General features: G+C 38.7%; 1 protein-coding gene across 1 annotated transcript in view; it reads left to right on the forward strand.

Moving 5' to 3' along the window:
* The first annotated feature begins 5,958 nt into the window (after nucleotides 1-5,958).
* agap3 (ArfGAP with GTPase domain, ankyrin repeat and PH domain 3) overlaps nucleotides 5,959-16,327 on the forward strand; it is a 112,138-nt gene continuing 101,769 nt past the window's right edge. Inside the window, exon 1 of the mRNA XM_041054506.1 lies at nucleotides 5,959-6,741. Within this exon, the coding sequence (XP_040910440.1) occupies nucleotides 6,372-6,741 (370 nt within the window). The 5' untranslated portion in view covers nucleotides 5,959-6,371. The remainder of the gene's footprint in view (nucleotides 6,742-16,327) is intronic.

Genomic DNA, 16,327 nt, shown 5'->3' on the forward strand with positions numbered 1-16,327 from the left:
TTAATTCTTACTTAAGCAGTTATTCGTTTTGCTTACAATAAAACTACTTTCACCATGAAATCAAGTCCCTTTCATCAAATTAAGAAATTTAGGGATAGTATCAGTTCTAATGTACTGTATATTAAAACTTTTTATTTCCATGTTTTTATTTATACAGTTTTAGTCTTTGATCGTTACATTTTGTATTGCCTTCATAGCTTGTAAGTCTACTGGGATCAGTAAACGAAACTGACCAGTAAGTGTATTCCATTGAACAGGTTCAAAAGATTCGACTCGTAAAACAGAGTCAAATTTCCCATCAGTGATTGCGTTCGTCACTGTACTTTTCCAGGTGTATTGTGGGAAACTAAGAGAGAAAACGCCGTCGAGTGTTTTGCTGCAACATGAGAAGGGGTGTGGTTAATGTAAGGCTGCAGTGTGTGGATGATCCTATTTTGCTGCAGAGAGGAGGTAGTTTGGGGGTTGTCGCACGCTCTAGTGGTGTTTTGTCCAACTAAAACTTTTCATCGTTTGATATACTTTATTATTGGGCATCATTTTAGTAGATTAATACATGAAAGCTGTAGGACTATGCTCTGAGCAATAACAATAAATAAGTAAATAAAAATACCCCTGCAAAATTACAGCCACTGATTTTAACTTGCATTGGCTGAAAAAAAAATCTGGGAAAAAAAAAAATTATCTAGCCAAAATCCTATCTTAATAAAAAAAAAATCAATACTGTCATATCCTTAAATAGTTATTTTTAATGTGTCTGGATTATTACAAACCACAATCAGTGGTCTTGAGTTGCTGATAGTCACCCCATTTTGCATCCCAATCCAAAGGCTTTTTAGGAAATGCAGATACCAACTGCTGATGAGTAGATAAATAAATAAATGCCTAAGTCTCAGACTATCTCTAAGACATAAATGAAAGTGGTACAGTCATTAATATTATTACTTCCCTTTGTCTTCTATGATCAATTTAATGTATACACAGTTTGTGTTTGACAAACTGCACAATAAATAATTTCTGTTACTGCTTTGTTTATTTATTGCCATTTAGGCGAACTGACCCTTTAATCAATGTAATGTTTAACAGTCAAATTCCCTCTAGAGGTCACTGTATCACCACAATTTATTTCACCCAAAGACATCAAAAGGAGAGGAATGGATGTTTCTTTTTTCCTTTTTCTCTCTTCTTATTACCTCTCACACCATCATCAATCAATTCAGTCAAAATTCTTGCATCAAAAAATCTAAACTACACTACCTACACTGACCTCTTCTACAGTATATGAAGTCTTCATTAAAGAGATCACTGCATTTCTTGGAAGTGAAAAATGATTCGAGGCACACTAATGCAATTTGCAGTGTTTTGAAAAGTTATGAAATTAATAGTTTTTCTGGCCAAAAATAAACTCCATTAAGGTGTATGGTAAAAGGATGACCTTGTTTGACAGGATTTTTTTTTCAGTCGGTTTGAAGTGGTTTGACAATTTGAACCTTAGCAATAGAAAAGGAGAGAGGAGCTCCACCAAACAACCAGAAAGGTCACTGGGCTGTTCCAGGCACAGCTATCTGAAATCTCTTAGAGGCCTGTGTTCAGAAAGGCCAGTGGCTCACTGTACTGCACTGGTTACACCCTTAGATGGTAGTCTAAACTGGTGAATCTGGATGACACCCAAGAGTGCCTAAACATAGCTGAGAATCATCTCTTCCCTCTGCTATTAGAACAGTTTGCTCATGAAATGATGCTGCTTCTTGTGTGTGCCAATGTGTCAGATTTTGTCCTGAGAAACAAAAGTATTTTCATCTTTAAGCTTGAAGTTCCTTTTTTTTCTTTCATAAATTCATGTTTGAAAGATTTATTAATGTAATTATTGCACTAGTGCAGTACAATAATTCAAAACATGCTTGTTATCTCACTAATTCAAAAAGTTTGCTATGACACATACATTCACTTGCCAGTTTATTAGGTACACCTAGATAAAGCCAATGCGGTATAATACAATAGGCTTAAATCTTCCCTTCATGGGGATTCTAATCTGTTTAAGAGGATGTTGATTTGTTTTGAAGGTCATTTTGGAGGCAGCGATTGGTGGTCCTGCTCAGCTGGGTTATACTGAGAGGTGTCTCTAATATTTTATCTATTTCATTTATATGAATTGATTCTGTCATGTTGATAATGTGGGGAAATAGAGTAGGAGGTTGAAATGCAGGAAATGGTCCAGCCATGAGTTGAGCCAGGGAGTCAGTGCTCAGGGCATTTATGCCTTGTAGTATACGCCCTAACCAGGTATCCCCCAGTTGTGTTTGTAATGCCAAAAACTAAATTGGGTTAAATGTAGCCAATTAACTTAATGTGATTTAATTTATTCAGTTTATTCAGTTCAATTACATTTTCTCACATTGAGTAAAATCAAATAAAATGAAAATTTTTCAAATGAATAAAATTACACTTACCCAAATTAAATTGAGTGAAATTTTTTAAAACATTTTTTTCAGCTAAATCAAATTTAATTTCCTCAATTAAATTAAACTGAATTTAATTACTTAAAAAAATAAGTATAATTAAGTTCTTTTTTTAGTTATGATTTTTTGGGGTATTTTTATGCCTTTATTTGATAAGGACAATGAAGACAGAAAAACAGGAAATGTGGGGAATGACATGCGTGAAGTGGTCTGGCCAGCCAAGAACCGAACTGGGGACTCTCTTCTCTGGACATCAGTGCCTTGTGATAAGCGCCCTAACCACTAAGCGAACAGGCAGCCCCCCCTGCTGAGTTAAATTTACGCAGATGAATTAGATTACATGTACATTACCGATGACATCATCAAAGGTCCCACTCCAACTTGACAGACACTGCATCAGTATAATCAATAATAATATAACTTCATTTCATTCAGTATGTATGGTACATTGCCAGAAGATGTTTTTATGGAGTCATCTGTAGACGGTGGATATATATGCAATGATTTAAGAGTGGCTCCATCTTGTCTTCAGTAAAGTGTGTGGTCAGCTGCAATATATATCTGCCATTTGATGTGGTTTGATCACGAGGCCTTTGTACTTATTAAGATGGGAGAAATTCAGCCAGAAGATGTGTACTTGAGCCTCATCTCTGTAAGTTAAAACGACAATCAGTAATTCAGACAAGTTTCTCACTGGGTGCAGATGAAACTCAACTATTCCAGTATTCATAACAACTTCCAGTGCCCTGGGGCAGCTCTCAGAGGTTCTTGCTAATCATTTGGAGCAAGAGGCTGGATTACTCAGCAGTGAGAAAAAAACACACAACTTGCTGAGACCATTGTGCTGGGAAACAGACAAAACTCATTATTTTACCTCGGAGAACAATAGGAGAATAAAGGAGAACCATTCACCAAAATAAAAGTAAATTCTCTTTCAGGACATAACATTTATGACTATCCCACATATTCTGATACACAACACTGTGAGAAATGTAGCTGATATACATCACCACACGACACTGAGTTTGACATCTTACGTTGTATAGAATAGCTGCTGTTACTACAAAATGTTAGTTTAGCCATTTGCCAAAAAGGAAAGCCATGCAGGCGATTCTTGTGTGTGTCATATCCCTTATGATACAAAATCCTTGGATGAAAAGATGGCCCATAATAGTGGTGCCAACATTATCATGTGTCAATACATACTAAATGAGCCAGAGAATTAACTGCATAATTCATGTAATTGCAGAGAGCATGAAGCACTGCCGCATATAATCAGAAATGGGAAGTTAATGCATAGGGTAGAGAGTCAATAATCTATCTGAAGAATGAGGTATTTTCAGATCCACCAAGTTTAACTTGCAGTGCCCTGCAGCTTTATATTTATTAAAAGACCTCACCCACAAGCAAGACAGGTAATTATTGTTATACAAATAACTCACAAATGGAACATCGCGATGAAATGGAGAGTGACAAAATCTTTATAGCCAGAGTTAACAATCGCCACTGCTAAAAATGTTGTTCACACTAAAATGGAGTGCAACACCATGAGCACAGTAATGTGTGTGTAAGGAGGAGTTCCAGAATTGGTCAACAGATGGTGGCAGAAGGCTGAAGGTAACACTCCCAGAGAATGTGATGTGCAGTATGTTGCAGAGCTGGTTCATTGTTACGTAAATAAAAGTGTACACGTTCATGGCTTCAGATTATGACAATGTGTTGTAGACAGTGAGTTTTCAGAATATAATAGCTATACAAAAGCATTGCTTATTACGTCATAGGGATTTGTCAAATTTGGTTAGGTCTCTCTCATTAGGAAGCAACAATATGAAGACACAGCCACGAAGCAAGTTGTTTACTTGGAACAGCATCATCCATCATGAAGTAACGACCATGAATAATTATCTTAATATCTTAACAGCAGGTTCTTCTGGCCGCTGAATTTATATTTGCTCAGACACAATGCTGCTGTGCAAAAAAACAGAAAGTTATCTGTCATAATGCAGCTGTTCAGAGATGCATCATCTCAGCTGTCACAACAGGTTAGGTTTGGTCATATAATGAATTAAATAAACATAATTAGATAAACTCACGAAAGAAAGCATCTGCAAGCATTCAAATAATAATAACACCATGGCATATATTTCAATTGTATTATAAACCAAAGAGATTTAAAAAAAAAAAAAAAGGCTTTTATAATTTCTGTGAAGGGGTATTTTCTGAGTGATCTACCTTCGTGTCCCTTGAAAATAACTGTGGTAAAAACCAATATTAATCTCTTGACTGAAGCTTCATTTCCAACAGTAGTGCTGAAAAGGATAATCAAAAATAATTATTATTGCACTCCATGTTATTAATGTGTGAGAAAACAACTGTTTGTTGCCTGGAGGCTGAAGGGCTGGAATGCTTTCCTCCATTACATTTGAACAACTTTTTTCTTTTACAAAAAACAACTTTTTTTGTTGTGGCATTTTTTCCCTTCAGTTTCCTGTATCAAAAATACCTGACCTGAAAGTATGACGTGCAAATTCCATTAATGCCTTTTCTTTCTGGCAGTGTTAGATCAGTCATTATCTGCAGCACCACACTGCTGCAACAGCAGTAGAACCTTGACTGACTGTGACAGTCATATGGCCTGTAACAGCTGTTGTTGTACAGCGCATTCAAACCAGCAGGTGGCTCTGTCTCTTCCTTTTCATTGAGGAAAGATACACTGTGATCCATAACACACCACTTCTTATGAGATTCCTTAATGTAAGACCTATAAGACATGTGGTTTTATTTGATAATGTAGCTTGTGCATGTTGTGGAGAAAGTTGGCCTAATGTCCAAACCCTACAGCCTATTTGTTCAAAACATAAACACTAACAAAAGTGGAGGTGTACTTTATATCACTGCCTTTTGAGGTTTGCCAGAAGTAGAATTTTATATATGATGGCTTTTCTTCCCCCTCTAATTGCCTAATTCAAATGTGTCCAAAAGTCCAAAATATAGGACAACAGAACCTCTTGGAAAAGATAAATAGTGTGGGCCTACTATTTTTTTTATGCCAGTTGTGGTTTTGAATCTGACAGACTCACACATCAACCTATAATCTGCTCTAAGACATAAAAGTGTAAATGAACATGCAGTATTTTTGGCGTTACAAGTTACTGCGCGTCCGCGTGCGCGTGCCTGTGAATGTGTGGGATACAATCGCTTTGGGGGGGGAGGGGGTGGTTGGCTCAGACGAGACAATAACAACAAAACAATAAATGGCATTCTTAATGTTACTGCAGCATTTACTTTTGAATCGCGCATTTTTTGTGTGTGTGTGGTTGCATAACTGTCAGGTAGGTTATTATAATGATGTGCACGTTGCGATTTTCTCCCCCTCCACCAAATCCAATCACACCCTCCCCCATCTCAAGTACAATTACGTGATGGGTGACGTTTCAGCATGCGGAGGAGGGCGCTGGGCAGGGACCACTTGGACCAAAAGAGGACTAAACGCTATTTCATTTCAGCGCAGAAACAACGCATTCAAGGCAGTGGACCCGGGCGCCTCGCTGAAGCCTAGCCCATTGTCTCCTTCAAACAGAGCAACTAAGGAAAACGGGTTTGACCAAAACATCGGTGTAGCCCTTAAAGGAGTGTCCAAGTGGTAGGCATTGCGGGTTTGTAAGCCACAGAAAAAAAGGGCCCTGGACAGATCTGGCCAATAACGGAAAATGAATCACAGTCAAGTTTTAATAATATGAACAAGAGCCGCGTTTTGTTGCAATTGGCGACCAACTATTGATGCTTCTGCGCCGATCGTTTTCCAGACCATCAGTTCGCGCGGACTTCTTTTGTTCGCATCGCCTGAATCCCAAATTCTAGTCTGCATATTTGTGTTGCCGCTGTTAAAGAGTTAGTCGCTCCAAAAAACCCAAGATGAATTTCCAGTCGAGCGTCCCAGTGTCCGGTATCTCGCAGCAATCTCAGCCAGCCATGCCCACTCCAGGCACGGTCCCGGCGCCCGTTCCCGTCCCAGTTCCCCAGTCCATCCCGTCCCAGTTCGGATCCGGATCGTCTGCAAGCTCAGGGGCTGGCCAGTTCGGTTCGGGGACTGTTTCGGGCCAGGCTGCCCAACCCGGCCCAGCGGGCTCGCAGTTTGTTTTGTCCAACTCAGCGGCCATCAGGGCAGAGATCCATCGGTTCGAGTCTGTGCACCCGAACATTTACGCAATCTACGACCTGATCGAACGCATTGATGACCTGGCCCTGCAGAACCAGATCCGAGAGCATGTAATCTCCATTGAAGGTGAGTAGGGGGAAGCATACTGGGTTTTCACTGTCGTGTGGTGCCTTTCATTCATTGAGGACTGGGGGATAGGGGGGTGTTATGTGAGGGGGGTCTCTTTTCCTTTCCTTTTATGTACGCTTGGTAACATTGTCATGGGCTCATAGCACAGTGTCAACAATCACACTTTGAGGTTGGGGGCGTAGCCGATCTCATAGTCCTGTTCAAGGACTGAATTGCCCCCATGCACTGCAGTATTAACAACGAATCGTTCAATTGCAGGCACAAGAGGCAGCCTCCTGTGCAATTGTAATTGGGTCCCCAAAACTAGTTCTGTTGCTTTGTGGCATCTGCTACAGGGGGGCATTGTTTTCCATCTCATTCACTACAGTATGACCTCCAGTGAGTGTCTGAGGTTATTTATTTATTTTTTACTTTATTTTGAACCCATGTCAGTGAGGCTGCCAAATGTGATATCACTTGTAACATGAAAGTAATGATTGCCCTGAACAAGGCAGAGGCACATGCTCACACACACACGTATGCACACACACAGAGTTGTTACACAGGGAGCAGGAGAGAAGAAATAATGATGTACCACTAGAGATGGAATGATAGCCATCATTGGGTTTGTTATAAAGCCAGTCAGCAGGCACATTCAGTCTCACACTGGAAGTCAGGTCCAAATGTTATTACCTGTCCAAGGAAGGATGACAGGGACTACAAACCAGACCACACTAGAATGTGGAGAGCTACAGCAGCCTGTCAAATTCAAGTGCGGATGATGCACTGACAGATGTGAGTGTCTTAAATTATGGTAGCGGTTTCTTATGCGTTTCGCTCTGCTGCTCACCCACCCATGTATCCAATCAGTGGCTGTGTGACATAGCAGTCAGAGTACTGTCCATCAAAATCAGCTGTCGCATGTCTTGAGTAGTATTATAGCGACTGTCTGAATGTACACATTTCCATCATTTGTTCCCATACCACCTATGAAGGCAATATCTCCATTTAGATGCATTTCTTATGGTCAGATATAACAAATCAAGTTGCAGGTCCTCTTGAAATCAGCAATTAATAAAATACACATGATTTTGTTTTTATTATGTTTCTAGAATTTGAGAAAGAAAATGGAAAAATCGCTGAGACCAGCTTAACCGCTTAGTTTTTGGCAGCAATTTTGAGACTGTGACAGTCGGAGTGATAGTTAATGTAAGCACTGTTGTTGGTTAGTATTCGACTGTAATGCAGAGTACAATTAGAGCAATTTGCGATTTTAACAGAGATTTAGCAATGGTTATTTGTTCGACATTCACCAGCTACAGTTCCCATGAAGCTTTGACAACATGCCAGTGGCAAAGATTCATGGGAAATGTTGTTGAGTTTGACCAAAAAAGTAGCCTAATGCAACTTTAAGGAAGATATCAACATGTGACACAATGCTTGCTGAAATATAGATCAGTGACGCCGATATTTAAAAATTATCAACGGACCTAAGGATTTTCAGAGAGGATCTTGACAATATTTACTCCATATAGTAGAAAGTGAGCAGTGTGTGCAGGTAACATTGGATATTGCTTTAGAGTTTATTGTGCTACGTCTGGCAATAATAGATTTGGTACTTTATCTTTAGGTAGGATAGGATCAGTGTTCTACAGCGTGATAGGTTAAGACAGATCAGAATGAAAATGAAAGTTACCTCATGTAAAATCCATATGTGGGCCTGTTTTGTGTCTGAGTTCAGTCTTTTGAAGACAGAATGAATTTTTTTTCCTGATGCCTCAGGTTGGTTGCATAATTTACTCAGTAAAGGCATGTCTTTATTCTGCGTCTTGATAGGACAACACTGGAGCCTTTTTGTGAGTTATCTCTTAGATGTACCTTTTAGAAACAGCAAAGGTTATTGCTCGCTTCATTGACAAATCAGTTTTCAGACAAACATTTTGTTTCTTCCTCCCAAAAGATTAGCAAACACTTGACCCCAAGGAAAACTCCACTGTCAGTGCTCTTTCACTGTAGAGTCTCACAAATTTGGAGAACATTCTATGAGTAATTTTGTGGTGTTGAACTTTACTTTTATTGTGGATTCATTCTCCCTCAAGCTTGTGTGTCGTCTTCTGTTAGAGGATTTCTGCTTTTCCCAGCAGGCCCTTTAACAACCCTGAGAAAAAGGAGCGCAAACGTGATGCTTTAAATTTAAGATGGTGTGTTAACACTTAAAAATATACAGCTGACTAGTCAACAGTGTCTTGAGCTGTCATTACTGAAGGCCACTGGACCTTTTACTGTGCTCATAACACGACGTATGGGCTGCATTATTTACTGCCATTGTTTACTGCTTCTCTTGCTGAAGAAACTGGTCTGTCTATGACATCTGCTACATCTTTTTTTTGTTTGATTGTTTAACATAAGTAGAAGATTAGAAATATATGCTTCCTCCGATTCCAGACTACTGCATGCTAAACCTGATGCTTATTGTTGATGTTTGAGACTAGAAATCTCTGAGGAGGATGTCACACTGTCTGTGTTTGGCCAGGTTTTCTTGGGAATAAAAACAAAATGATGTTGTGGCGTTATGTCCACACCTGCAGGCTTATCAAATGTTAAACTGGCAAAGATTTAACCTCAAAGCAAAGATTCACTGGCAAACAACAGAACAGGCTCAGAAATTCAAAGCATACTCCCTGTAGCTGTTATTTATGAATCAGTTTAGCACATTGGTAACATCTTTATGGTGGAATTTGTTTTTAGGTGCATGGAGAGTGGTTCTGAATTGCTATTTCCAAGCATACACTACAGTCAAAAGGTGTAACAGATTTTGAAATCCTTGTCACAAAAACATTACATTAACTTTGATGTACATTCTGTTGTTGTTTTTTTTTTTTTTGGGGCAGTTTATTTCATAGCTGTAACTTCAAGAGGCTTTGAAGAGCTGCAACAGGAGACACCGGCTAACTTGTCTTCACCTGCACTGTGGAACTGCAGATCTGTTCCTCTTCAATCTTGCATCATTGCAGAGTCTGTTGCTAAGGAACCAGTAGCTCATGCATTTAGCTGAAAATGCTGAGGAAAGAGTGAATAGAAATTACAGCCCTTACAAAATGAATTCCCATCGTTACTAAGGTCTCACCGTTGTTTTTGTTTTTTAGAGCAATAAGACCCTTTATATGATGATGACAAACCATGCTGGTTTTTGTGATGGGTTTTCTTTTTGCCTCTGGTTGTTCCTTATGCAGTGATTGATATTCAGGGTTCTGTTTGGTCTCTTTGAGCCAATTCGTTTCACAATTACAAATAACAAGAACAAGTAGTGGCTTGTTTTTCACTGTTGTCTTTTTTTAAAAAAATGTTTGTGAATGCAAGACAACTGATGCTTCCTCTAAATAATTAAATATGCTGTGAGAATGACCAGGCCACGAAATGTGTAAGAAAAATGGCGGTTCCAAAATATAGAAAAGATGGCAAATGGATTGACTGTTAAAGTCTTGAAGATATTTCACTACTAATCCAGGAGGCTTGAATTAACATGTCTAGGTAGAATTTTAAACACACTGGGTTTATTAGTATTATTACATAAATCTCACTCTTACTTTTTTCATTTATGTTTAATAGACTAATATGCATCACATTAACTTTATTAGTTTATGTTAAAACTGTATTTATATTTGAACAGAAATCTTATATATGATTACATAAATCTAAATATATTTGGCTGAATATTTCTTTGAGTGTAGATTTTCTGTACATCAATTAATTTGTGGTCATTTGATGCCACATGACTTTATCTAGGAAAATACACAATGTGAGCATAATGTTAACTGAAAGGTCTTTAAACTAGATTCTGGGCCACATGATAATGTAATGTAAGGCCCAGTTTTATTCAAGTGGTGCAAATTCTCTGGCAAATTTGCAAGTAATGAAATTACCTAAAAGCAACAGACTCAGTAAACTTGGGACTTGGAAACTGGTAGACTAGTCTTTTTTTTTTTTAATCAATCAGGCTAAACTGAAAATTGCAGTTTCCTGGACAATGATTTGGCCTAATCCAGCTTTCAGCATCTTTAGTCTTGAAACTTGGTCTTAGATCATATCTTTGCCATAGATGCTCTTTGTAAATTTGTCCCTCGATGAAGCATAATTTGTAGTTTTTTGAAACTTGTCGAACACACTGACCAACTGAGTGGTTTATGCTAATGGATGGATCCTGCTAAAAATGGATAAACATGTATTTTGACTTACATACATGGAAAAATTGTGAGCCATTAAATAAAAGTAAGAGTGTAATTATATGCAGTCTGATAAAAACCCAAATTTTGTTGGTCGGCATGGAAACATACATGTATAATTAGTGGCAGCTCCATCTTCTGCATTTACAGCCAAACCTCTCTCTTGATATTACAGTGTTAATCATCACTACAATTACACTGTCCAGTACTCTTGCCAGTGGCCATCTAACATTGATGATACAGCAGAAGTGTGAAGTTTGTTGCAGATGAATGTTGAGCTGTCAGCCAAGAAACACAAAGCCAACTGAGGACTGCAGCACAGCAGTGATCAACTGATGGCAGGATAAACTCCATCCAGTATGCATTTGAGTCACATGTAGTCACAGGGAGAAACAGGAAATAAATAGCAGTAGAAGTGTGAGAGGAATTTTGCACAGCATGGCTGGATAAAATAGTTTCTGGCATTTCATGTGTAGGCATTATAATAAGTAATTACAGATGACATAGTTAACATATATCTTTACTTTGAGTATAAATCTTACTCTGAACAGTTTCCTAATATATCAGTTCAGATATCAAAGCTAATGAATATCCAACAGTCATCTGGCAAGACACTGGATACTGTGCCCTTCCTGCTTGAATAATTGTTTGAAATATCAGATGGGTCCATTTATTCAGAGGGACGGGAATGAATATTATTTGAAACCAACTCAGAACTGAATGAGTAGCTAGTGCTGTTTATAGCCTGAAATTTCCAACTGGAGTTTTGTTGAGGGATTTGATCGGAGGGATAAGTGAGAGTTCGTAAGAAGAATAAAATCCAGATCACTCAGATATGGAGGCAGCTGCAGAGATGATATCTATAACATGATTTGAGTTATATTTTTAGCCATTCATTTCAAAGTGGAGGAGTGTCCCATTAACACGATTCTGCCCTGGGAGTAGTTTTCGTTGGTTCTATTTGCAATGGGAATTCAGATTTCTACTCTAATTGATATTTTTATCAAACTTGTATAATGTCCTTAGGTTTTCTAAGGACATTTTGTGGGTAGTTGAAAGACATGTGGACGAATGCAGGTATATGAAGTTCAAAAGCACCTGTAGACTGTGTGGCATGGGTAAGAACTGCACAGATCAGTGATGGACAGGGCTAGGATGATGTGAAGGTTTGACTCCTTCCTGCATTTTTTAGCCTCAAGGTGGCATTGCACTTTCTCAGCAGCAGGTGATGATTTCAGGTGGGGATTTCCTTGAGCTGAGTGTTATGCTGTTACATTGTTGTGATGTTATCTCATATCTTGAGTAATAACTGTATTTCATAAAGCTGCAAAAGCTCACACTGACATTCATGTCTCCAACTGACAGTCCAATGTTAGAGCAAGGGCAGTCACCTAAATCCACTGCTACTCAAGAGGGGTTCTTGGGATTTCAAGAAAGGACTAATAAGCCCGCACAATGGGACATTGTGTGCTCAAATAGCAATAGGGACGACGCAGAGAGATACAAAAAGCACACAGACTGTAGCCTCACAGCACTCTGCTGGCATTGTGTGGCACCTAAGCAGTTCCCTGGTACACACTGCATCTCTCTTGTTGTCAATTGCCAAGGAGAGTAGGAGCAGAGTGCTCATCTGCTAATCACAAGCAAAGAATTATGATAATGCATCTTTCCATTACTGCTGAAGCGGGATTAATTTCCTCATGGCCACTGAGATGTAAAACACTGAAATATCTTAATTAACACTGTTTTCATTGACCACATGCTGTCGTGCTATAGCAGATGTTATGTATAATACAGCTTCTGTAGTTTAATTCAAGAATCGTGATGGTAAAAATAGTCCTGATTAATAATCATTCACTAAAAAAGAAATGCGGGTTGGGTTTACAGAGGTTTTCCAGTCAGCTGTAAGTGTGTTGAGTTTGAGGTGTGTGTGTGTGTGTGGGTGGGTGTGGGGTTTGAATTTGATTTGATGAACTGGGCTTACAGTTGTCACTGTGGGCCATCTGTGTCAGGAGAATGCCGCTGCTACTTTTGGCAAGTGAAGTCCTCACAATGTGCTCATTATATTTCAAAACCGTATCTGTGAATATGGATTAGAAACTGTTATAGAGTTAGAAATGTCTGTCAATACCACCAGCTGTGTCTCTTACACGGTATGTCAATGTAAATTGCTGTTAATGTGGAATGCTGGTGTTTATAGAGTAGCTCAGTAAGTATTTACTAGTTGTAGATCTTGTGCCCAAATAAAGCCTCACATAAATACATCTGTGAAGCATGGAATAGGCCCAACCGTGGCCTGTTTTTTCCCCTCTTTTTTTTCATTTTTCTATGTACTGAGTCACAGCTCAGATTATGATATTTGTAGAAATATGTAGATACTAGATACTAATTATTTTCCCATTACTGGGGCTCTTATCTATAATGTCGCATAAAGGCTGGAAGCAGGGGGAAACAACTAGCTAGTTAAAAAATCTGACTTCTAATATAAAGCTTACTGATCACCATCATCATCATGATCATCATCATGTTTTACATTGTCTGTTTAATTTACACATAAACAGAAGGGTAAAAATGAGAATTTGCTGTAACAACAAAACCAGGAAATAGTTCCAACATGCAACTCCCTGTAAAACCACAAAATGTCCGTTTACATAACTGTTATCTGAGATGTGTGTGAGATTAAGAGGTGTTGGAATGAATATTTTTCAACTTAAGATAAAGCCAGGCAAGCTGATTCCTCCTTCTTCCAGTCTTTATGCCAAGCTAAGACAGAATAAAGCCTTCTGACACTATCTCCATGCACAGACATCTTCTCATCTAACTCTTGGAGAGAAAATACATCAGCACATGTCACAAAATGTCACATTTTTCTTTTAAATCAACCGTTAAAATGTAATTTTGATAGTTTTTTATTTTATAAAAAAAGTGAGAAACATGCGTTTGTTGTACACTGCTCGAACTGAAGCAGGGACTCCACTGTAAACAGCATATGTAGTTTATTTTGCTGCCGGTGAATATTTTGAAAAGCAAGAGAAACACACAGATTAGCTAGAAAATGTACATTTCCACTTCATTTTCATCTTTGTTGAGGTGGAGAGAGCTCCTTAGCTGTATCTCATGTCTTAGAGGTCTACAACACCACTGTCAAGTCTTGAGTTGAGCCTGTTGATGTGACGTAACACAAATTAATCTGAACACCTGGAATGGGCATGAAGCTCCCGTGTCAGTTGCCCAAACAGGGAATGATAGCGTATAAGCTTCTTTTGATTTCCCATTCACTTGAAGACACTGTGAGATCCTCTGTAGCACACTGCAGCAACTGAACCACCTCTGTGTTGTGCATGGTAAGTATCAGGTTTCAGCCATGTTTAATCCTTGAGAGCAGTGTTGAAAAAACACTTCACATCAGGTTTACGTCACAGGTTTATTCTCAGGAGTGTAGTAGTAACAGACTTTCCCTCTGACAGATGCACACCAGATAACATGCATATGCCTCACTCTCAAAAGACTCCCTGTTTTTGTGATTAGCCCAAGCAGTTTCTCTCATCTGCGGCTTCAGAACGCTCATTACATCCCCATTGAAATGCTTTTTAACACAGCACCCGACTCATGACCGCGGGTCAGGAGAGATGAGCTGAATTGGTGAGCTGTAAACAGAGCCTCGGTCTGAGGGTCTGGGAGGTCTGCAGGGTCAGAGTGTCATTTCTGCATCAACCCTGCTGTCCTCTCTCTGCTGCAGCACCATAGCATTGGCTTATTGAATGTGACGCTATCCTCCACAGCAGAATGTCCTCCATTGTGCCATTGAACAAAGGATCCCTCTCTCCCATTGATGGACAGCTAATTTTTTTCTTGTGTTCTGAATGAGGAGGGGCGGGGGTGAGCTGGTCCATTTTTTTTTAGAGTATACTCATACTAATCTCTTATGAGCAGAAAGCAGAGGGTTGGGTTTTTTTTCTCTGTCGTATTCTGACATTGTTAATGGGTAGTGTGGAGTAGTTCTGATCTAATGTTTTATTGAAGGGAAGAGCCATTGAATTTCTGTGCTGAGTTCATTTTTGAATCACTGGGTTTTCAATATAGAATAAGAGATATGTGTTTATCCCAACTATGCATGAATCTGAGTGGCATTAAGAAGCTTCATTAGATTTAGATGAAAGAGGAGAAAAATGGTTTCTGAAGATATATGGTGACGCTTACTCTGCTGCAGGGATATTGTGAAATTGTAGGGATGTGACTTTTCCAATTAAATTTCAAATTACAGTTTACTACAATATATGTGACACAGGGTGGTAATGAGACAGCATACTGCAATGCTATACAGTATATGCTCATAAATGATCATAGTGTACATGTAGTCTTTTTATTACAAGTTGATTGGAAACAATTACTTGATTGGCAGAAAGAAACTATTAAAAATACCAAAGATTTCTTCTTTCTAACATCTTAGTTGTGTGGTTGTACAGCTTTTCTCTGTCTCTAGTGATAATAAGTGTCGGCAAGACATTTAGACCAAACGGTTAGGGCTGCCACTAATGCTTATTTTCAATATCAAGTTAAAATGATTTTCCAGGTTAATTGTTTTGACTATAAAATATCAGTAAAATTGTGATTTAATTTCCCAATGTGGTGTCTTCAGATGTCTTGTTTTGCCTCAGCAACAATCCAAAACCCCAAAAATATTCAATTTGATACCATGTATGACAAAAAAGCACCATGTTTTGCATCAGTTCAGCAAATGTTTGGCATTTTGCTTAAAAAAAATCACTAAGATGATTATTCGATTGTCATAATAGCTGCAGATTAATTTTATGTCGATTGACTGTACCAGCTTCACAAACAATTGATATTCGTAATTCATAATTTCACAGATTAATTATTTCCGATTTTTTTTTTTTAACATTTTCTATTTTATTTCAAGGCTGAGACAGTTATCAATTAAGTTTACCATAGTCTCTTCTTTTTTTTTTTTTCAAATTGTGCATCATCCATATCCTATGGTGGAAGTGCTCATGTTTCCTGCCAGTGGGGTAGGGCTGGAAACAGATGGCTGCTGACAGAGGAAGGGGTTTGGAAAGCAGTGAGTGAGCAACAGATGGAAACGCGCATATGCCTCCAAGTCCCCTCAGCCTGCCAGCAGTCCCGTGACTAACTGTGGGAAGATTCTGGCCTCATCCAGGTTGGGGATGGATAGCGGATCATGGTGAAGAATGAAGTGTCCTTATAATAGAAATGGTTATCTGAGACCATTTTGTCTCTGGAAAGTTGACTGTGGGAGGATTCAGATCTTATTTAATTGGGGATGAATGGAGAATAGTGGCAACGAATCAACCTGGACCGCAGGAGAATTTTTTATAAAACACCAGTTAGAAAAGCAAGCA

This window comes from Toxotes jaculatrix, chromosome 14 (assembly GCF_017976425.1).
Source record: "Toxotes jaculatrix isolate fToxJac2 chromosome 14, fToxJac2.pri, whole genome shotgun sequence".
NCBI classification, from domain to species: Eukaryota; Metazoa; Chordata; class Actinopteri; family Toxotidae; genus Toxotes; species Toxotes jaculatrix.